The sequence below is a fragment of the Schistocerca serialis genome, chromosome 10 (assembly GCF_023864345.2).
Source record: "Schistocerca serialis cubense isolate TAMUIC-IGC-003099 chromosome 10, iqSchSeri2.2, whole genome shotgun sequence".
In the NCBI taxonomy this organism is placed as follows: domain Eukaryota; kingdom Metazoa; phylum Arthropoda; class Insecta; order Orthoptera; family Acrididae; genus Schistocerca; species Schistocerca serialis.
Genome location: NC_064647.1, coordinates 35,510,363 through 35,534,637, shown reverse-complemented (window position 1 = coordinate 35,534,637; position 24,275 = coordinate 35,510,363). Strand labels below are relative to the sequence as shown.

Sequence of the window (24,275 nt, the reverse complement as noted above, 5' to 3'; positions counted from 1 at the left end):
GTACGCCTGGAAGACATGAGAGACATTTTGTTAGACGAAAAGGAAAATAATGTAGACGCATTTTTACATCCTGTTATTGAAGTATATGTGGGTAAGAATAAGTTCACTGCAGTTTTAGATTCTGGGAGCCCATTGAATGTCATTAGTGAATCAGTTTTTCGTATATGTGAAATAACTATTGCTTGTCCTGTGTTACCTATTTCTAAAACTACAATTCGAGGAGCGATTTCTGGAAAAAGTGTGGAAGTCAAACAACAGACCAATTTAAATTTCATTTGTCAAGGATACGAATTTTCTGATAATTTTATTATTGTTCCATTACTCAGTACCCAAATTATATTAGGTATGGAGTTTCTTAACGCACATAAGGCAATTTTGAACTTTAAAGAAGGAAATGTAAATTTGACTGTTGCCGGAATGCCGAAATGTTTGAAATTTTTCGAGTGTTTAACAAGATCTGAGTCAGATACAAAATGTTTAAGGTTTCTTACTTTTGATGTTTTCGTTGAGCATTATGACGACAGTGTGTTTATTCGTGACAATGACAATAGATACAGAGACGCGATGGATGATATAATTAATAGCTAAGAATTAATTAATGAAAAGGTTAAGAAAGCTGAAGTGCCAGATGACGTTGCAAGAGAAGAGCTGCACCAAATTTTGACTTCACATGCTACAGTGTTTAGTCATCACACAGGAACTATACAAGGCTTGCAATATTTATTTAAAGTAAAAGAACACACACCATTTCGCGGGAAAACGTACGCTATTCCTTTGGCTTACAGAGACAAGGTTAAGAATGAACTTCAGTACATGTTAGATCAGGGCATTATTGAGCCTGCAGTCAGTCCTTATACCAGTCCACTACACGTTGTTCTTAAAAAGGATGGGTCAATTCGTTTGGTTCTGGATTCCAGACAGATAAATAATATCATCATTCCTGAAACTGACCGCCCACAAAATTTAGATGAAATTCTTCAACATTTCCATGGAATTAAAGTTTTATCCACGATTGATATGCGCGCAAGTTTTTGGCAAATAGAACTCCACCCTGATTGTAGAAAATATACTGCCTTTTTAGCCTTTGGTAACTGTTACCAGTTTCGGAAATTACCGTTTGGACTTACTGTATCTTCAGCAGCATTCATTCGTAGCTTAAATGAAATTTTACCTGTTTATCTTCGTGACAATATTACTTCATATGTGGACGATATTTTTATTGCTAAACATTCTTGGAGTGAGCACAACAAAATTTTGGATTCATTATTACGTATTTTTGCAAGAGTTGGCATTACAGTGAACTTAGAAAAATCTGAATTTGGTCGTTCTCAGGTGAAATTTCTCGGTCACATTATTTCTACAGAAGGTATTCTTCCTGATCCAGAGAAATTAGACGCTATTCGTAACTATGCTGTTCCTACCACAAAACGTGATGTTCGTAGTTTCCTTGGTGTCTGTAATTTTCTTAGACGCTTTGTTAAATTGGACGATTTGGCCACACCTCGTTTATGTGAACTATCTGGAAAGAAATCTAATTGGTGTTGGGATGAGGAAGCTCAGTCAGAATTTGAACAACTCCGTGATGCTTTAGTTGCTGCTCCACTTCTTTCACATCCGGATTTATCTAAAGAATTTTGTTTGGCGACGGACTCATCATACAAGGGACTAGGTGCACATTTATTTCAAGAGATAGAAGAAAACGGCGTTGTACAGAAAACTATTGCATTTGGAAGTCGTGTTCTTTCTAAATCAGAAAAGAATTATTCGATTACGGAACTTGAAGCTTTGGCTGTTGTTTGGGCTTTCACAAAATTTCGCACATTTTTGTTTGGCAGACATACTAAGGTTTACACCGATCATCGAGCTCTGGAATTTCTTATGTCAACAAAATTAACTCACGGCAGATTGTCACGATGGGCGTTGTACCTACAGGAATTTGATTTTAGTATTGTTTACATACAGGGTTCTTCAAATATTGTTGCTGATGCTTTATCACATGCACCTATGGGTTTGAAACCAAATGCTGAAGAGGACTGCAAGGAAAACAATTATTGTTTGATGTATATTCAAGGTGTTGCGTTTGAGAACTTTATTTCGTCTTCGCTCCAGGACATCGCTAAGGAGCAAAATAAGGATCCAATCTGGAAGGACATTAAGGAGAAGTGGAGGAGAAAGGAAAGCGTAGCGATTAGACAGCATTATTTAGTCCGCAATGACATTCTTTTTAAACGAAAATCGGTCGACAACTCCGTTTGGTTAGTTTGTATTCCTGATGAGTGGGTCAGTAAATTGATTTGGTATACGCATTTCAGTTATGCACATTTTGGACCCAGAAAATGCTTTCACAAATTACGAGAAAATTGTTATTTCAGTAATATGGAAAAACGTATTCGATCTGTTCTGGCCAAATGCAAATTATGTCAAAAGGCTAAGCCGCCAACAGTTTCTCACAGAGCACCGTTGTTTCCTATCATTCCAGCGAAATTAAAGGAGATGGCTGCAGTCGATTTGTTCGGTCCAGTGGTTCGATCTACTAATGGTTTTGCGTACATTTTCGTAGCAGTGGAACTGACGTCAAAATATGTGTCTTTTACACCGTTACGCAAAGCAACAGCTCGTTCAGTATCGAATGCTTTCATCAAACATTTTCTTAAAGAAGTTGGTCATGTTGATAAGGTTATATCAGATAATGGATCACAGTTTCGCTCTAAAATTTGGCTTCGTACTCTACAGCGTCGTAAAATTAAACCAATCTTCATTTCACTTTTTCACCCACAATCTAACGCTTCAGAGAAATGGATGAAGGAAATCAATAAATTGTGTCGACTTTATTGTCATCAGAATCACAGAACGTGGGATCAGTATCTTCATATTTTTCAAAACATTCTGAATGAACTCTCTAATGATTCAACTTCTTTACCGCCATTACTTATATTAAAAAAACAAGGCACCGACAAATCGCATATCTGAAATCGTTCCTTTTCCGCCTACACGGAAACTGCGGCATTCTGAAGTTGTCAACCTGGCTCTACGAAATATTGCATCTGCGGCTGCTAGAAGAGAGAGATCAGCTAAACGTCCTGGTCGTTTAAAAATCTTGTCAGTTGGTCAGAAGGTGTTAATTAAGTCCCACCGTTTGTCTCACAAAGGAAAAGGCTTGTGTCGCAAATTTTTTCTGCTTTATAACGGTCCATATAGAATTCGCAAAATTATTCATGATAACACTGTCGAAGTAGAAACTCTTAAATCTCGACGCTCTAAAGGAATACATCATATATCTAACGTAAAAAATTTTGTGGAATGACATACTTTTGAGAAACCAACAGCTAGATGTAAACATGCGGAGAGTACAAGGATACCGCGCTGTGTTTTGGCGGCGGCACATACTCAAAGCAACAGTCAAGTCTGCGCGCCGCACAAGGCAGTCGTTGACCGCAAACAATTACTTCCTACGTCACGCGCCTACAGCTGATCGAGCGCTCAGTGCGAATGCACTGACAGCCGTAAACAAATACACAGTTTAATTTCTCCGATTAAATTCAGTATAAAGCTATAGTGACTTGATGAATTCTGTTATTAACATTCAGTATTTTTCAGGATACGGTTCTATAAAATATTTAAGAACTTCAGGTAAATTCTGTGTGTCTCCGACGTTAAGAGGACTTGCTATCGAGAAATTTTCAGGAAGAATGTAATTTCGAAGAAGAAACTAATAAACTAAAAAGGGTAACTATTAATTGAGTTCATTTTTCAGGTAACATATTTCCACTTAGGTACGTACTTTAGACGTAATTTGCTGCTCGCGATTATGTGATTCATACTTTGTGCTAAATTTCATGTTCTATGAAATTACTTGTGAAGCGACGTGCTTGCGTACGTTAACTGATTTTGACAATGATTATTAATGAACTGGGTTGTAACTTGTGTATATTATGCATCGCTTGGCTGCACTGCTTTTTCACTGATGTCATATATTTTTTTTTTAATTATGTGCCTGCTGTGCTTATTTATTTAAATTATAATTGTAACCTGATTTATTGTGCTGATGTGTTTAGGTATGTAAGTTATACTTTGTGATTTACCTGCTTGCGCCTTCATGTTTACTTATTAAGATTACATATGAACATTTATTTGCTTATGCTGATATGATGCTAATGACATGTTTACTGCTTTGCGTATGGATTGCATATTTATACATATCTGTTGCTGTCATAACTACTCTATAATTTGGTATATAGAAATACTGATATACTGTGTATGAACATAGAGTTTAGGTCACGCTATTTGATTAATTATAGATTGTTCGCTTGGCAGATCCTCGTTGTAGGAATTGTGCTGCATCCACTTGTTGACATTCTGTTCTCTACTGGTATATTTACTCGCTATTGCTTGTTTTGCTTGCGCTCAGTGCCTTATATTTTTAAGATAGGAAAATGAACTGCTATAATTCGACGAACAACATTAGTACAAGAAACTTCATATGGAAGCTGTATAACTTTATGCTAATAGGAAGGAAGCTAACGACATGACATACCATTACTAGGTTTAGACCAGGAACAATTATTACACTCCATTCTTCGTGAGCAATTGAAATAGGAAGTGACACTTACCACAAAAATACTCCACATGTTTGCTTCTGCCATAATTCTTGAAGTGGTGTACACACTGTGAAATATTACGATCATTCACACTCCGTAATTGTACTTAATTACTGAGAGTTATTCGAACTAAGTCTGTTAGAGGTCATGTATGCATTTCTTTTGTTTATAATTCATAATGAGCAGAAGATTTGGGTCAGATGGATTACACAGAGGTTGTGTGTTGGCAATGTGTCTTCAGATTGTATGGGATGATGAGGTTTGCATTAGGATTTTATCTGTACTTGTTCGAGGAGACTGACTAGAGGAAAGAGTTGTTATGAAAGTGAAATGATATTGGTAATAAGGTTCATATTTATCGACGTATTAAAGAGGTATTATTGAGGTATAGAGATTATATGAAGTTGATGATTATTGGAGTTTTTGTAGACAAGAGGTAAGGTAAATGATATTGATGATAAGATTTATATGTATCGACGTAAGAAGTATTAGTGAAGTATTGAGATTATGTGATGCTGATGATTATTGGAGTTTTGGTGTATAAGAGGTAAAGTAAGTGAGGAGCATATTTTTTTTGTTGGTCTTATGGAACAAGGAGGATGAAGATAGCAGACTAGAACACTAAAGTAGAAGGAAGATAGTCTATACACACACTTTGTTAAATCACTAAGCAGTATATACTTTTTTTTGAAGAGAGGAAGTATTTGCATATCTTGGCTCACTGACAGTTGTTCAACAACAGTACATTTGATCTGGCTTCGCAAACATTGGCCTTGACATGATGACTATGACGTTGACCTAACTATTATTGACTGTTATACATTGCTGCCATTACTACTTGATACACATGATGAACATCAGATTTTCACAGAATTGCATTTACACAGTTAACACTATTCAATTACACAGTAGTACTTAATGTGGATGAAAGATGAATGAGTGTGTTTTGTGTTTTCCTTTCCTAATCCTACCCACCTATCTCGTAAATATTATTTTATTTGTTTGTAGTGGCTTGCACTGACACCCATAAATATTATAGGTTTACTGATATTTGAGTATTTGTAATAGTTAATATGACAATTATCTGACATCTTTTGTGTGTTTATTAGAATTTGTATTTTTAGTGTAAGAGCATTGTAAAAGCATTTGTATGTGTTTTCAAACTATTGTTCATGCCTGATCTGTCAGATTAGTGAAGGTGAATATTATGGACTGTTACCTGCACTTTTCAACGTAATGTGTGACACTTAGGAATGATTAATTTCTGCTGATGAACTGTGTGATCAGTGATAGTGAATATCATGGACTGCTCTCTGCACCTGCTCAACATTGCTGGGTGCAACTGATGGACTGTTTCTACTGAAATGATGTCACTTGTTGGTGTCTGCACCTGCTCAACATTGCTGGGTGCAACTGATGGACTGCTTCTACTGAAATGATGTCACTTGTCGGTGTCTGCACCTGCTCTCAACATTGCTGGGTGCAACTGATGGACTGTTTCTGCTGAAATGATGTCACTTGTTGGTGTCTGCACCTGCTCAACATTGCTGGGTGCAACTGATGGATTGCTTCTACTGAACTAATGTGACTTGTTGCTGGGTGTACCTGCTAAACTTTACTGGGTGCCACTGATGGACTGATTCTACTGAAATGTCACATGTTGGTGTCTTTTTTTGTATAAACTAATCATTGAAAGCATTTTATGTGAACATTTGTATAAACTGATTTTTTGTGTATTGTGTAAACTATTATGTAAAGCCGCATGTATGAAAAGAATTTGTATTGCCTACTGTATTTCATATATTAGGTTATTGAAAGGTCAGTGCAAAGCCAAAATTTTAACTAATTATGTGATATTTAGGTATTAATATTATCTTTTGTTTTGTCTGCATTTTTCTGGACGAATTTGGTGGTATTTTCACCACCAATGCTGGCAAAAATACCATCAAATTCTAGCCCGTGGAGGAGGGGCATATGAAAGGTGGCTACACTGAGCCACTGCGCCAGAGATTGCGCCAAAGAGTACTATTAAGCCGACTCCACAGTGCCTGTTAAGAACTCGTAGAAGTCAGTGCGTGGGCAGAGCTCGTAGTAGACAGTTCGTGTTGAGATGTGCTAGTGGACAAGGCTTGTCGAGATGTTGTGGTAAGGAGTGTTTGTTCCATGTTTTATCCGGTTATTTGATGGGAGAGATAGCAGATGTTATTGTAATGATCAGAGTGCATTTCGTCAATATATATGAAGGTAAAATATTGCGTGTTTTTTCATTATTTCCATGTTTTAAATAATGCGTCAAGACAGGTTCAGTCAACAAAGCATCTGGCTTGTGTTCTTGCATTAGAGTGAATTCTGGTTTTCTTGCGTAATTATAGTTTTTCTAATTTTCTTTTATCACGTCAGTATAATTGGTATTTAAAAATTCTTGTCTTGTTGGAGAAGAACCGTGCCAGATGTGTACGTTGAGTCACACTCCCACATACAGAACAGTTACTCGTGTGCTTATTGGTTTTGTAGGTTTTATAGTTGCTGGGGACTTAATTAACTGTGTTTACGAAAATTTTCTTTCATTGTTTGTTGCAGTCAGATTGCGTACAAATACTAGTCAGGGCCAACCGTTCACGAGACACAGCGTAATCGGACATATAGTTACTAAAAAGTATTTTCAATTATATTTAATTAAGCCCCCATGCAAAGTCCTGAGTGCTGAGGCATGGTTGAGGTGCAAGAGGAGGTGACCCTCTTCGACTTTAGGTGCTGTGACCTTCATGTGGTAATGACTTTCGGCAGACATTCAGTCACATACCACTCGTCAGTGACTGTGTGACTTACATCAAAGGTCACAGAGGTGAGATGACCCATCTTGGTGAAGAAAGTGGCCACCAGTGGCTTTCCAGAGCTCCTACTTCTCCAAACATTTGTGGGTGGTTCCTTACCACAAAAGCAACATAGTGAAGACTGCCACTTACCTTCAGGGTCATAATGGTACACCAATGTTTTGTAACCTGTGACAATACTGTAAGTGTCTTTGGGCCATCCTTTGTCAAATTTTTCAAGTGTAAAGTAATACCAACCCATTCTTCTGTGTTTTGGGTCTTCTGCCAGGTAATGTCACACCCAACAGGCACATCTTTTGGTTAGACCTAAATGATCATAAATAATAGTCTGTGTCACAGTCATCCAATATTTAAGGTCCCTTCAATGTCACAAAATGTGAGATGAGGATCATCTTCGAAAATTTTCCTCACAGTATCAGTGTTTTCTTGGATCACTGCCACTGCTGGACGACTGTGACATATTCCTGACCTTTGGAAAACTCACAAAACCAATTTACAATGGTGGCATTAGAAGAGGTAGAGTCAGCAAAAACAGGCACCAGAGAATAGTGGCATTTTTCTGCAGTTAACTTCTTTCTGTAGTCATAATAAATCTTTGCACGACAATCACGGAGAAACAGATCCATCTGACACTGTGTCAGATTCAGCACTGCTTGTGGCTTTGCTTACCATTCGCAGTATGTTTTGAAATCCAGTGGTGAGGGAACTGGTGCCCACACACTCCGAGGTTGAGTTACAATGTTCTTTCAAACTGAAACAATCCCACTGACATCAGACTTCCTGTTTGAGAGGGGCTAAAAACTTTCTGCACAGCCGTCATACAATCATAGTTCCACAGGCAACTGGAAACATTTTTCTATGAAGGCACTGACTGTCTTGTCTCACAGCAGAATAAATACTATTATTGAAATAATAAACAGTTTACTTTTTCCATCTGTCTTGTTTTCATTTGACTGCTCCTTACCGTAGAAACCCTTGTAGAGAAGGCTTCTGAAGACTGGATGGATGACTGAGTAAGGAATGAAGATGTCCTACAATGAGTCAAGCAGGAGGGAAAAAAACTGTAACAAAGAACACCATCAACTGGAAGAGATAGTTGGGAACATTAATATGACACATGTCACTGATAACATCTGTAGTTGACAAAATAGTGGAAGGAATGTATCAGGCCACTGGTGATGTAGGATACAGCAGTTATGTGGAAATGAAAAGGATAGCTGGCAAGCAAAAGGGCTGGGGAACTGCATCATAAAGACCTTATGATTGATGACTGAACCAACAATGTGATATTCCAATCACAATTGAAACCAATTGTATTGAAGTTTTATTGCAGCTGGGGTTCTGCTTTCCACATTGACACCATCCCTCAATTCGTAACTGGCTCTCACTATAAACATGGAAAAAATGGTCAAACATATTAAGTCTATGAAAGAAAAAATGAACCAGAAAACTACCACCAAATCCATCAGCTGCTTCACCACCACCGTCACTGTCATTATCATCATCTCCCAGGCTTTCCTCACCCCCAACCACCCCACAGACCTTACAAACAAATCTCCTGGCTGCTGTCCACCTCTCACGCACTAACACAATTCCCATTTCCAATAAACTCAGAAGTACACCTCCATCATGCTCCTCCCTAAACACCCAATACCAATGAGACCTCAAATGTCTCAACACACCACTCTGCCATGGCTATCAATTTCTTATGTCAAGCCTTGAAACAAGATCCACTCTATACGATATCCTATAGACACCATCCACTGTCGCCTTCTGTTGGCCTTCTAACCTCCAAACGATGATGTCAAAATTGTGACATTCTCAAATTGTCATCGCTGCACCAAATTGTCTCTTGTGTGTTCACCACCACCATAAAACTAGTCCCATGTAATCCCTTTTCACCCGACTACCACTTACTCCAACCCCACCACTGGCGCTCTCTCTCTCTCTCTCTCTCTCTCTCTCTCTCTCTCTCTCTCTCTCTCTCTCTCCCCCCCCCCCCCCCCCCCCCGCTCCTTCCTCTACCCTGCTGTGCTTCACACTACAGGTGGACCCCTGTCACTCTGGGGAGCAACCTGCCCTTCTTTTTAACCTTCCTCGATCTATGCCCCATCCTCCCCCTACCATCCAAGTAGGAACTATTACTTCTGAAAGCCAGAGAGATTGTCACTTTTACTTTTATGTGTCTATCAGTAGTTCTAGGTGTGCTGGCGTAAGTTGTCACCAGCACACTCAGTCGGAAAGAGGTTGCAAGAAGATCAATAACAGGCGCTGAATCAAGTGTGCCTATCAGGAGAGAGGCCAAAGACAGACTCGCAAACAACGCGCTGCCAACACCCTCTCGACCGCCAGTATTTAGATTGCTGCTGTGGACCAGAGGGCCCAGTCAGTCACAGACAGAGCCAGTCAGAGTCTCAGTCAGTACATAGGGACCAGTGTAGTGTTAGTAGTGGCACTTGTACTTCACCAGCAGTGAGGCAAACATGGACTATTAGGGAAGAGCTAATACTACAACACATGGACCAGCTTAAGATAAATAGATTCTTGTTCTTGTGAATAAAGAACCAGTTAATACATGTGTGCAGATGTGTTATAGAAAGAGGATATTGGCCACCAATCAACATTCTCTCCTAGCTTCCCACGGTACAAGACTCTACAGTGGCAACGATAACTAGGATCATTCAATGTTAGGGGACCTAATTTTAAAATCATTCAATGTTAGGGGATCTAAATTTAAACAGTCTTCACTCGACCCTCTCCAATTTTAATGAAATCATTACAGGATGTATTTATGCACTCTGTATGAAGGCATACCAAATTACAGCTTGACAGGTAATATGGTTTGACCCTAGCCATGCACAGTTTTTTCCATACTGCAGCATACATGAATAAATCACAAAGATTGCTTTACTATTGCTCATGACAAGAGGACTCCCAATCTGAAACTTCGTACATCTGCTCAACCTTTTGGGAACAACAGCTGGTTTGCTGAACAACATGTGCTCAGTGTATGGCAGATTTTCACAATTCACTCATGACTCTTGACATGACGAATTCGGTTCACATGTTAGCATCTTGAATCTTACGATTGAATGACTTTCTTGTGCTGATATTTTCCTCGTTTGCAGACAGCCAGCTTGTTGTAAGGCTGTGCAAGTGGTGTCTTGACTGCCCAATTAAGTACTGAGTCATGCAAGACTAAAATAAACTCAAATAAATTGATCATTAGTTTTTTCTCTGATTTTCAAATGAGCTACTCTCAACAGTGTAGTTTAGATTTGATTTTTCCTCACACTGTTGAAACGATCTCATTTTGTTTGGTCATAAAGTTTGTTTCATTTTTCAGACAATCCACTTCAAAGATAATAATGAAGTTCAAAATCATGCTTTGTCTGCTACTATGAGTAAAGAATGTGTGGACTTTTTGAATATGCACATTTCAAAACAATGTAAATCTGTTAAAGCTGTTATTGCTTGTCTTTGATATTCTTAAAATAAAACTTAATTTGATCCACCTTAGACTTTTAGAAATGTTTCTCTCTTCATTTACATTGTTTCTTGGCTCTTTTGAAATTCACAACAACAATTTTCACCATCAACGAAGATGTAATGTTTTTCAAGTGAAAATATGCCGCATTTTTACGTTTAACAGCTGAGAACAAAGTCTACTGGAAATTAGTATCAAACTGTAGCTTGATGGATGTTTATGGCAATAGTTCATGGGAGTGCAGCATTGGTTTTGCAGGTAATTCTACATGACATCTAGCAACATTTTACCATTCTTTCTGAGACACCAAAATCCTGCATTACTTCTTTTATAGTTCACCTTTGAGGTGATAACGTCAAAATCTTCAATATTGCTGACTGCTTTGACAACTACATCTTTTCATTCAGTTCTTTAATCAATAGCCTATGTTCTAAGCATTTAGGACATGCCTTACTTTGCCAGGTGTTTGAAAATCTTTTGGATCAGTCTCCCCAGCAGCAGAAATGTTGTGTGCAGGAACTTTTTTTTTTTAACCTCTGGCATCCCTAACTGACACCCAATGAAGGATCAGATGTGGATTATGAGGAATGTATTTCATTTGTTTCATTTTATGACTATGTCGAATCCAACTTCTGTTGTAATTGTTTTTTAGCTGCAAATTGTCCTCGAAGCCTTCGTCATAGCTTTCAAATGGTTCAAATGGCTCTGAGCACATGGGACTTATCTTCTGAGGTCATCAGCCCCTAGAACTTAGAACTACTTAAACCTAACTAACCTAAGGACATCACACACATCCATGCCCGAGGCAGGATTCGAACCTGTGACCATAGCGGTCGCGCGGTTCCAGACTGTAGCACCTAGAACCGCTCGGCCACCCCGGCCGGCCATAGCTTTCAAATGATCCACTGTTGCAAAGTAACAACCCAGAATACCTTTTATACGGAATGGTGTTTCAGACAAAAAGGATTACAACACAATTTCTGTAGAAGTTCATACTTTTCAAAAGCAACGCTTTATGAAAAAAACATATTTGGGCAAGACATAATTCAATTCTTTGATGAAGTAATTGTTGCTTTTGTGCTAAAAATTCTTTTATTCTTTGACATCTTTTTGAGATGCAAATGTTGCCAGGTGACATGCAGAATTACCTGCAAAATGAATGCTGCAATGTACTGAAATGTTGTATTGAATATCCATCAAGCTGGGTGAATTTCCAAAATAGTGAGAAAGAGCCTAAATGAACAGATAAATTTCTGGAAAGTCACAGGCAGAGGTAATTAATTTTTATTTTGAGGAAAATAACGCCAATCAGTGACAGCTCCAACAGATTTTACATCTTTCCAAATGTGCAGATTTAAAAAGTCAACACATTCTTTGCTTGTAATGGCAGTCAAATATGATGTTTTTGAACTTCTTTATTGTCTTTCAACTGGTTTGTCATAAAAATAAAATAAGCTTTTCCTGGTCAAACAAAATGAGCTCTTTTCAGCGGTGCAAACAAAAATCGAATCTGAGATTTGAAGACCACAAAAAATTTATGAACACATATTTTGAATTAACTTTAATATCATGCTGGCTGGCTACAAATGAGCAAAAAATCACTATCAGAAAGTCATTCTATCATATAATAAAAGCTGCCAAAACATTATCAAAATTTGTCACGACAGGATTTATGAGCAACTGTGATAAATCTGCTAGACGCTGAGCAATTTTCAGCAACTGGGTTGTCATACCAAAAGAAGTTGAGGAAAATCACCTAGTTTCAGCATGAGAATCCCCTAAATCATGAGCAACAGTAAAGCAAAATTGGTAATTTATTCGTATCTGTCACAATAGGGAAAAACTGACCACACTGTACTACATATTGAGCTGCAATCTGGTACAGTTTCATGTAAGGCCTAGATGTGCATCCTGCAAAACTTTCATTAAAACTACCCATTTCATCTCCTCATGGTAAGGAGTGGCCATCAACTACATTATGTTGCACAGCAGGCTTCACAACTGGATGCTCTAGATGACATCACAAGCATATTTTATTTCATCTGGAATTTTCTGTCAATGTATATTAAGAATTTTGTCCAAACTGGACAAATGTGTTATATCGTGTAAATGGGTGCATCTTTAGATGAGTAAGTAAGATACTATTACAGCTTCACTGAAGTCTCTTATCATATGACAAGTTCCTTACCCTTATAGTCGTGAGCAGGGAAGATGCGGAACGTGTCTGGCAGGGTGAAGATCTGCGTGTGCACTGAGTGGTACAATGTATGGGGGTTACCCTCCTGGAAATCTGTCCGCCCACAACCGCGGATAAGGACAGCATCACCAGTAAATACGAGCCCTTGATCGTGGCTGACATATGTAACACACCCTGTAGAGAAAAAATTCATTTGTCAACCACTGTGTTCCACAGCTACAATTACAGATGTGGAATGAGTCGAGGTATACATTAACACTGAAAATAAACTGTTACAAATTGCATTAACAAATACCATTAAATTACTCCGAACTGCTGCTGCTTACTCAGACCACATTTTATGTAGAAAATTCAGCTGGTAACTGCCACTTTGAAAACAGCTCCTGTTGCTTCAGTTTTGTTAAACAACTGGTTTTATCTCTTACTGTTTTATTAATACTTAATACACATAATGGCATTTATCATAGAATAGCAGTTGTCTACACTGGCAACAAGGCAGGTCTGTTTACAGAGAATATTGTTACCTATCATGCATTTCACCAAATCCTCAACTCTTCACTCCAGATGACAACATAATTCTTCTGAATTTTCTTGCCTTGTGTGTGATGGGAGCTTGTTGATGGCCTTTGAACAAGAGTATATATCCCCACACGGAACATTACTCAGTGGCCAAAGTCTGCATGGAAATTATTTTTGTCTGGAAATTACAGTTCCAGCACTAGTATTAAGAAGTAAACATACTGTGCAGTAAATGTAAGAATTCTATATTTCTTAAGAGGCCTTTACAAGGTGTACAGCTGTCTACTATACAAAGTACCCTCACTGCTCAATGCTGCTAAATGACTACTTTATCAATATTACAACTCCATTTTAGTACCTTACACAGTTGGATTCTCAAAGAATTTTACATGTGATGATAATTTAGTATGTAACCATTAATGTTAATTTGTGGAACAAATATGTTACTTTTGTTTGCTTGAAACTGCAATATAACTATGTAAGACCTTCAATCAGAGATTCACGAGATTACTGTAAGGGTACAAGCAGTTTATCATATGGCACTTCAAAGGTTTCTGAACTTAGCTTAAGCTCCGTAACCCTTGTGGAAGCTGACAACTATATGCAAGGACACTGTGTTACTATGCTATGATTCTAATACATTTATTTTCAAGGTCATGCTGTCTTGTATACAGGTGAACCTTTGTAACTGTCACTTTACTTGCAAGTCATGGACGCCAGATCAGAACATTACACACAAAAACCATATTCTAATGTGTACCTGTACTGCCTAGCTAAAGATTTAACATACACAATTGTTTCCAAGAGCCAGTTTTCACCTTACAATTATCGGTTATTAATAAGAACACAGGATACATAATACAAAATAGAAAATGAAAATTGCAGTAACATTTGACAACATATGTTTCAAATTTTAAAATTTTACCAACCATTTGTATGCCCTGGAGTCGGTCGGACTTCAAGTTTGTGCCTCCCAAATTCAACATTCTGGTACGGATCAACGAACACATCAGCCATTGCACCACTAGCACGTGATATCAGACTACGAGACCCGGGCAGGAGTCTCTTTAGAAGGCCAGTTCCGGTTATATGGTCAGCATGTACATGTGTATTCACTGCGACAAAAGATGGAATTTCTTTGGTATGGTGAAACCAATTGGGGACAACAGTAGTTCAAAAACTTTATTTAAGCCTGTCTTCTTCTCTATGATTAACAGATGTCTCCTCATCCTATCTTTGAATTTCTCACAAGACATAACTGAAGCAACTGCACATCACACATGTTGAGTTTGTCTCATAGATGAAAGGGAGCTAACAGAGATGTGGGGCGGGTTATGCTGCAAAACACACACACACACACACACACACACACACACACACACACACACACACACAGTGTGTACTAATCACACACTTTCACGTGGCCCCTATACCCCATGTGGAAAATGCTGGGAGTGATGTTTTTGACTGGCTTGTAGCGAATTGGCTGCTGGGACAAGTCCCACCACCTCATCCATGGGCAGCCATTTTACAGCTTATAAAAGAAAAATACATGTAATGTGTCAAGGTGTTGTAGAAGTGACACGAAAGTTTATGGCGAATTGCTATATGGACCAGGAAGTCTTTTCCCTCATTTTCCTGAATAATAACAACAACAACAACAACAAAAAACCCTATATGTGACACTACAAATGAATAAACACTACTTTCAGAATAGCTACTTACTGTTCCAGCACACAATACTGTTATGTACGTTAAGGTTGATGGCAACCATAAACATTCTGAAGCAGCACAAAACTGGCTGACTTTCACCAATAAGAGAGGGGTCAAATGAAACTGTGTGATTAGTAAAATACACCGTCTCTGTCAAGATGACAGTATTAACTCTTAAACTTTTTTTGTTAATGCCCTGTTCCCTAGTTCCCAACCACTACCCACCTTAGTGGCCAAACAATAATGTAATCTGCAGCATTGCACAGTCAATAGTGAAGGTTGTCTTTTTCGGAAGTCACCCATACTTTGAAACAATAAGTACCATTACTGAGTGAGTCAACTGTTGTAACTCAGACACACAACACAACCAAGAATGTTAGTACAACTTTATTATACTGTGGCACGTATGCCACTCACCATAACATACACTGAACTCAATAAGACAAGGCAAATGTATACAAGAGTGTAGCTTGGCAGGGTTTAAATAGACCCTTGCCTGTGGCAGGCTCTATAAGAAGTTCACAAAAAGGTTCAAATGGCTCTGAGCACTATGGGACTTAACATCTGTGGTCATCAGTCCCCTAATACTTAGAACTACTTAAACCTAACTAACCAAAGAACATCACACACATCCATGCCCGAGGCAGGATTCGAACCTGCGACCGTAGCGGTCACGCAGTTCCAGACTGAAGTGCCTAGAACTGCACGGCCACACCGGCCGACAAGAAGTTCGCAGTATTGCTCTTTTGCAGTGCACTCTCGTGGGTGACAACACACAGCTAATGCGTGCACACTTCATTCCTCTTCCCTCAGGGAACAGCTTGAATTAGTGAGATGTCCATGGCGTCTTCCACCGAGAGACCCTGACCGAGATGACATGTCGATACTGGAGCATATGGTAGGAAAAACTTGAGGCGCGGGCAGCACACTAGTCCGCCTTCTCGAGTCAACCTATACGGTAGGATGGGTGATGATGGCACCAGCTCCGTGTCCCCATCAGGTTCAGGGCCTGGTGCTGACGTGCCCCCACAGTTGCTGGCTGAGGCAGAGGAGATGGCTCCGACACAGTTAGCATCTGCATCAGTACTGGTAGAAATAGTGGAAAAGCTGTGCCTGGTTCGTCCACTGGTGATGGGGGACCCCTCATATGTTGTGGCAAGGACCCAGCCGCATCAGGTGATCCGTCCAGTGACACAGACTGGCGGGTGACATTAATGTCCCAGCTGGGGTTGTCCGGTCATCTTTGCGCAGGCCCAACTTCTTGTAACAATGTGCACAGAGGTCCTTCTCCATATAGACATCACAGAGACAGTGCATGTGGCATCAGGAGATGACAACAAGAATCCGTTTTGGGCGATGACCAAACCCTTGGGCCCAGGCTGGAAATGAGGCGACGGCTACACGGGTTGGTATCCCTGGCCGGGCCACAGAAGATGCAGGAGCATCCAGGGATGACGCCCGTGGAGCGTTTCAGTGAGGCTGTTGTCACCAAATGGTGTGAACCAATAGGAAGAATGAAACTGATCTGGGGCAACGTTGGACTGGGACTGACTAACGTACTTGTTCATTTGTGTTCACCTTTCAGCCACACCACTGGACTGCGGTGGAAGGGTGGGGCAAAAATGTGGCGAATGTCACTGGCATTGCAGCAGGAGGCAAACTACTGTGACACAAACTGAGGGCCGTTAAATTCAGTACAGCTGCCACATTGGCAGAGGCCAAGTTGATGTGCAATGGATAACATACAGGAATCGAGAAAATGCATCGATTACTATTAGCCAGTATACATTAAGGAAACAGCTGGCAAAATTGATGAGGAGACGGTCCCAGGCCTGCAAAGGTTGCAGCCAAGGAGGCAACACCGTCCTCAGGGCAGCTTGCCGTGATGCACACTGTGTCTGGACCAGCCAGAAGACAGGAAAGTATGTCAGAATTCACGCGTTTAGCCTGTAGCAGAAGTTGATCTAGTAGCTGTACCGAGGGAGGAACAGCACCCAACGTTGAAGGCAATGTGCTGCTTTGTCTGGCAACAATGCTGAGAGGTTACAGCAAAACTAACAGCTTGTGATCCATTATAAGATGGAATTTTGCACTATACAGGAAAACATAAAACTTCTTTATGGTATAAACAATGGCGAGAGCTTCTGTCTTTATCTGTGAATATCTAGTCTGAGCTGAATTAAGCATCTTTGATGCTTATGCAACTGGCCAGTCAGAGCCATCAAGATATTTATGAGCTAACACTGCCCCAGCCCATGCTGGGACACTTATGTCGCTAACATTAAATGTTAACCCAGTTGGTAGGTTATGTGGCACAGATTGTAACACAGACTTCAGTTTGGAAAATGCCACTTCATGTGCTTGTGACCATTGGAAAGATGCCCTCTTGTGTAGTAAGGCATGTAAAGGTTGTGATACTGATACCGCCTCCAGCAAAAACTCACAATAATAACCAATATTACCTAAAAAGAAACTTGGAGTTCATTGACCGATGTAGGACATGGAAGAGTCACAATGGCAGAGACATTCTGACGAAGGGGTTTGATACCAGCACTAGACACCTTGAAGGCAGACAATAGAAGGCTGAAAGAAGTGGCACTTTTCCGAATTGCATTTTAACCTGATGGCCAGTAACACCGAAAAGAGCATGCATAAGTTGTTGAGATGTTCGGTAGTGGAGGAGCTGGAGACCACAATATCATGAAGATAATTTTCACAGCTTGGCACAGACCTTGTGAGTTGTCCGAGAAACCATTGAAAAATCGCTGGGGCACTGGCGATGCCAAATGGTAACTGCAAGTATCGATACAAGCCAAAAGGCATTTCAGCGACCAAGAGCAATTTAGAGTCAGCATCAACAGGAAGCGACATATATGCATCAGAGAGTTTGATCCTGGAAAAATACTGACCACCAGTGAGCTTAGCAAAAAGTTCCACAAGGCATGGCAAGAGATGTGTGTAAATGATAGACTGAGCATTGACAGAAACTTTGAAATCACTGCAAAGGTGTAACCGTCCAGACAGCTTCTTGACAATGGTTACAGGGGTAGCCCATTCACCAGATGCAATCAGTTGGACGATCCTGCAGGCTGTGAAGTGGTCGAGCTCCGCCTCGATTTGGTCACGTAGTGCCATCGGCACATGGTAAGCCTGAAAGAAACTGGGTCTGGCCGAAAGTTTCATGCTGATGTGGATTCTGAAATTATTGGCACAACCCAAGCCCACAGAAAACATGGTGGAAAATTCAGAGCATAATGAGTCGAGTTGTGTATAAGGCACTTGATCAGATACGAGACTAACTACTTCAGAAATATTAAACCCGTAAAGGTCAAAGGCATCCAAACCAAATAAATTTGCAGTTCATGCATTGTTCACCACCAGAAAAGTCAGTGGACGAACCACATATTTATATGTGACCGGGCCCGAGAAACTATCTAATATTGGAATGCTTTGGTTATTGTACGTGACAAATGTATGTGACACTGGCCCTAAAAGGGGAGAATCCAAGTCCATGTCGACTTGCATGTGCAAAACCTTCTGCTAAACCTTGACATCAATAAAAGCTTACTGGTTGCAATTCAGATTGCTGATACACAATTGACATCCATGTCATTGTCTGCAATAGGCTGTTGGAATTTTGCATTACAAACAGGAGCAATGTGCCCTGTTTTGTTGGACTGATGGTAAATAGCCCAACACTTGGGATAATCCGGCCTATCGTGAGTGACCAACACGACGGACAAGAGGGAAGCATGGAGTGCTTGCGTTGTTCATTACTGGGCTTGCTGTACTTTGCTGTGGCCCTGGCTTCTGAAGTCACTTGGGCCAGCCACTGTGATGTTTTGCTTGCGCAATGACCGCTGCCACCATGTTACAAACGTCAGGGGGAAGTGGGTTGAACTTCTACAATCTAACACCATAATTCAATCTGAGTACCTACAAGCTGCAAAACCTCAAACAATTGTGCAATAGTCAGAGTGTTGGCGAGGGAGTGGTTTTCATATTGAAGGGCCTACACATTAACCTCATGACTGGGGGCCAATCAAATGATTGCATCACAAACCATTTGATCAGCATACAACTCCTTATACATATCAATGACAAAGTGACGACGACAGCTTAAACCATGAAGCTCAGCTGCCTAAGTCACAGAAATGTTCTGGTTTCTTGTGGCACCAACAGAACTCAACTTGGGTGGCAATGACATACATCCTCTCCCAGTAGTGCTTTGAAAAAAGGTTGCACATGTTGTCAAAAAAGAGTGAAGACCATTCCCGCAGGGGTGCCTGAGGGCAAAGGAGTTGATTCATGCGAGGCGATAATCAAGACAAAAAGAAAGCATGGTGTAGGGTATCATCAGTCAATCCAAATGCATGAAAATGCTGTCACAACTGTTTTTCATAGGTTTCACTTTCTTTGACAGACTCATTGTATGCCAGAAATGACCGGGGTAGCGAAAGGCAAAACAGAAGGTGCGAGGGGTGACACAGCAGGCGAGCAGGCGATGTAGACTGAGACAGACCTGAACAGGCCACAACAGAGGCAAGTGGCTTTGATTGTGTTGCACTGTGGTGAATGCCTTCTGCTGTTGACTGAGGTGCTGCAACACTGCAATATGAACACCCTGCTGATCAACCAGACAGCATAAGAAGTCATCAGTAGCTCTGTAAGACATCATTTATGTAATGGAGGACCAACCAGAAGTTGAAAACCACGTTGAGAACAATCCCACACTCGTTGTCACTTGTGTTGTAACTTGGTTGGTTAATTTGGGGGAGGGGGCCAAACACTGAAGTCATTGGTCCCATAAAGTTAGAGAAGGATGGGGAAGGAAGTTGCCTGTGCCCTTTCAAAGGAACCATCCCAGTATTTGCCAGAAGCGATTTAGGGAAATAACGGAAAATCTTAATCATAATGGCTGGATGTTGGTTTGAACTGTCACCCTTCTGAATTTGAGTCCAGTGTGCTAACCACTGTGCCACCGCCTTTGGTGTGTTTTTGGACATGCAACACAAATAAGAAAGTTAATACAACTTTATTAGACTGTGGCATATACACCGATCACCATAACATAGACTGAACACAGTAAGAGAGGGCAAATGTATGCATGGAGCGAGTGTGGCAGCATTTAATGGGCACTCACCCATGGTGGGCTCTATCAGAAATTCATACTTTTGCTCTTTCGTGGTGCACTCTCGCAATGAAAAAACACTGCTAGTGTGCACGACTTTCAAGTATGTGCTCATTACTTCATCAACAGTAACACTTTCAAATCTTACAGTACAAACATTTAAGCAGTCACTATCACCCTTAGAGCTCCACTTCAAGGTGTGTGGAATGCAACATGAAGGCCAGATACAGTGGCTGGAATAGACGAGGAAATGCGTGCCCCAACAAACAGCAGCTGCTATGCAGAACTTGCTTCCTCTATTCTGCCCCTAAATTAGCACTTGAGAAAAGATAACAGATAGGGTATTATCAGCAAAGTGTAAACGAATAAAACAAATGTTCTGTACTTGACTACTCATCTCTCTACTTTGGGAATGGTGTGTAAAATTCAGAATGGGAGTTTAACTGTGTATTGCGATGTCACAGCTTGGAGGTCTGACAACAATGTATGTAATGAGTATTGACAGATTGATACAAAATTCATCACGACAGTTCCATTTTGTCTTAAACATAAATGTAAGAAATAAGGTAAATACAGAAAAACTAACTCACAAATTGTATGAAGAGAAAACTGAAGAAGAAAACATAACCACCTTCAAGCTGAAGGATAAATAAAATACAGTTTTGTGCCAATAGAGATATATTAACAGTGGAACAATACAGAGGAAAAAGAAGTTGTATCACAAAACCACATTATCATAAGTGGAGAACAGACTTTCTGGAGACATTTATACAAATAACAATGCCACACTGCAGTTCTGTTTTTCATATTGCTGTGTATTTCACGAGATAAAACACACAGCCTCCCCCTTGATGACATCGCTGACCCACTCTGCCGTTCTGCTAACCTTAGGAGAATGAGACAATCTGTTCAAGAGGGTTTGGTGGTGGTGGTGGTGGTGGTGGTGGTGGTGGTGGAGACAAATGTTGGATTTGGGGCACTCGATAGCAGGGTCATCAGTGTTCTTATCTGGATATTGACATTCCCAGTTTGTAGTCTGAACAGTGTCTATCCTTGCAAGTGAAACTGCTGTGTCAATTCCCCAGGGGAAAAAAAAAAAACTGTTTTCTTCGGAATGTCGGGCCATGTTCACAAAAATATGTGGGTCAATGATAATATGAAGGGATAGCGGGTGCGCGTGCGTTTGCACTCCCAGACACACATTTGTGCCTGTGCACTGTGACTGAGGTGAACAGCAGTCTTTCCTGGGGTGGATAGTGGGGGAACAAAAGAGACAGCAGGGGATGAGGAGGAATGTAGGATGGGTGGGAGGAGGAATGTAGGATGGGTGGGAGGGTCAGTGGGGGTGGGGGGGCATTGGGGAGGCTGATGTCAGTGCTGCCTATTGGAGTGTGCAGGGACATGGTGAGGATGGGATAGTGGTCCGCCAGGTGCGGGGGTGGGGGGGGGGGGGGGGAGGGGAAGAGGCAAATTGGAGAGGAGAGAAATAGAGGAAAGAGGGGTGGGTGGGGAAGAACTATGCAGTTGTAGAGTCAGGACAGAGAGCATGCGTAGCACTCGACTGGGGGCAGAGAAGGGGTTAGACTGGTGGAGGACACAGACTAGTGAAAGTTAAGAGGCCAGGGAAGTTATGGGAATGAAGGATATGTTGCAGGAAGAGTTCCCATCTGCAAATTCTTTCCGAAAAGTTGGTGTTGGTGAGAAGGATCCTTATTGCACAGGCTGTGAAGCAGCTGTTTAAGTGGAGCACATCATGTTGGGCAGCATGCTCAGCAACTGAGTGGTCAAGCTGTCTCTCAGCCACAGTTTGGGGGTGGCCATTTGTGTGCTCAGACAACTGACACACTGATTGTGGCACAGTGATCGCAGCTTATTTTGTAGATCATGTGACTGGTATCACTGGTGGCTCTGCCTTTGACGAGGTAAGAGGTGGCAGTAGATGATGGTGGAACGTATAGGACAGGCCCTGCAAGGATATGAACCATGAGGCAACGGGTTGGGAGCAGGGGTAGTTCAAATGGCTCCGAGCACTATGGGACTCAACTGCTGAGGTCATTAGTCCCCTAGAACTTAGAACTAGTTAAACCGAACTAACCTAAGGACATCACAAACATCCATGCCCGAGGCAGGATTCGAACCTGCGACCATAGCGGTCTTGCGGTTCCAGACTGCAGCGCCTTTAACCGCACGGCCACTTCGGCCGGAGGAGCAGGGGTAGTATAGGGATGGATAAGGATATTGTGTAGTGTGAGGGTTTTCTCCTTCTTGAAGTTATCTTCTTACTCATTTTGGTGGGATCCTGCCTTCCACCACATTTCCTGTGAAATGACTACTATTAAATAGTAATAGGCATTGGTAGGTTCACAAATTAGGTATATTATCCTAATTACAAATCTGTTTATTTCCAATTGACAGTAATAACAAGAATATACTCTCATTGTGATTCCAAGTCAAATTTGGTTGTGTGTTATATACAGGTCACCCTAGTTACCAGCTCCCACTACCGTGGAACTTCACCGAGGTTGGAGCCCTGCGGCTCACTGCATTGCTCCACAGACTCTGAGGCCCTACTTGCTCTGACGTAACGAGCAGCAATCCAGCAGCACCCACAGAATATCTCCAACATAGATCATCACACCAATCTAAACAGAAATTTTTTTTTTTTTTTTTTTTTTTTTTTTTTACCTGTAACAACTTAACTATTGTTAGTTAAACATCATCTTCCACAGTTCAACTCTCAGCCTTCCATATATATTTCTAAGAACACCGACACACACTACCTTGTAATCTCAATTCAGCAGTAAGGGTGCATATCACGTACTCCCACTGACACCATGCACATTTGCATCCTTGCAATAGGTTGGGTGGGTGGCAGAATGCCATTGTGGACAGGCACAACAAAAGTCAGTTAAGATTGTACTTAGAAAGACAGTCTAGATGACACAAACCACATTTATTGGTGACCAGTTAAACTGCGTAAGTCTCCAGATGCTGTCAATGATGTGGTATGGCTAAATAGCAGAATCTCTGCCCCCTAGCCATCACAATATGCCATTTGTAACCAATAGAAAGAATGTCTATTGAATAAATGATGAAAAACTTTAGTCACAAACTTAAAAATTGTATCTGCTCATAGTACTGGCTGTAAGATTAACCACTATTACAAGTGTGATCCACAGAATTAAAAATAAAATAGCACACAATAAAAACCTGGCAACTCTCACTGCCCTCGACGGGGCAGGCTGTATGTAGAAGGCATTATTGGTCACGTAGCAACATGTATAATGTGCCTACAGTTTTTTTGTCACTGTTTGCTTATGGTATCAAATTATAATATCACCTTAAGTTGATCATTTTAAGTTTACCCTATTATATTAATGTCACATATTTAAATGAAAATTAGCATGAAGTAAGGAGCCAATAACATTACTATTGCAATGCCAGCTACAGGACCATCTGCACGTACGGGACGCTAACTGTTACTTAGCAACTTGTGGCACATCAATAACCGTCAAAGATGTTATGATGTATTGAAGTACGTCTAGATTAATTTGTGTTATTTTCATTTAAATATGTTACATTTTACAGTATAAACTTAAAATTAGTAATCTATGCTGATATTATAAGTAAACATAAGCAAGCTGGTAAAAAATATTGGAGACTTGTTATACACATTACTAAGTAATCAATGACACCTTATACATAGTGCTTAATCTTACAGCCAATATTATAAATAGATATCATTTTAAAGTTAGTAACTAAAGGTTTTCATCATGTATTCAATAAGCATTCATTC

General features: G+C 40.5%; 1 protein-coding gene across 3 annotated transcripts in view; it reads right to left on the bottom strand.

Annotated features, from left to right (window-relative positions):
- Window positions 1–24,275, bottom strand: part of LOC126424855 (persulfide dioxygenase ETHE1, mitochondrial) — a 61,122-nt gene that overhangs the window by 29,929 nt on the left and 6,918 nt on the right. For 2 of the 3 annotated variants that reach the window (XM_050087666.1, XM_050087667.1), the window contains exons 3-4: window positions 14,565–14,750; window positions 13,108–13,290 (exon numbers count right to left, since the gene is read on the bottom strand). In XM_050087666.1, the coding sequence (XP_049943623.1) occupies window positions 13,108–13,290; window positions 14,565–14,750 (369 nt within the window). The remainder of the gene's footprint in view (window positions 1–13,107; window positions 13,291–14,564; window positions 14,751–24,275) is intronic. The other variant, XM_050087668.1, reaches the window with a different exon arrangement.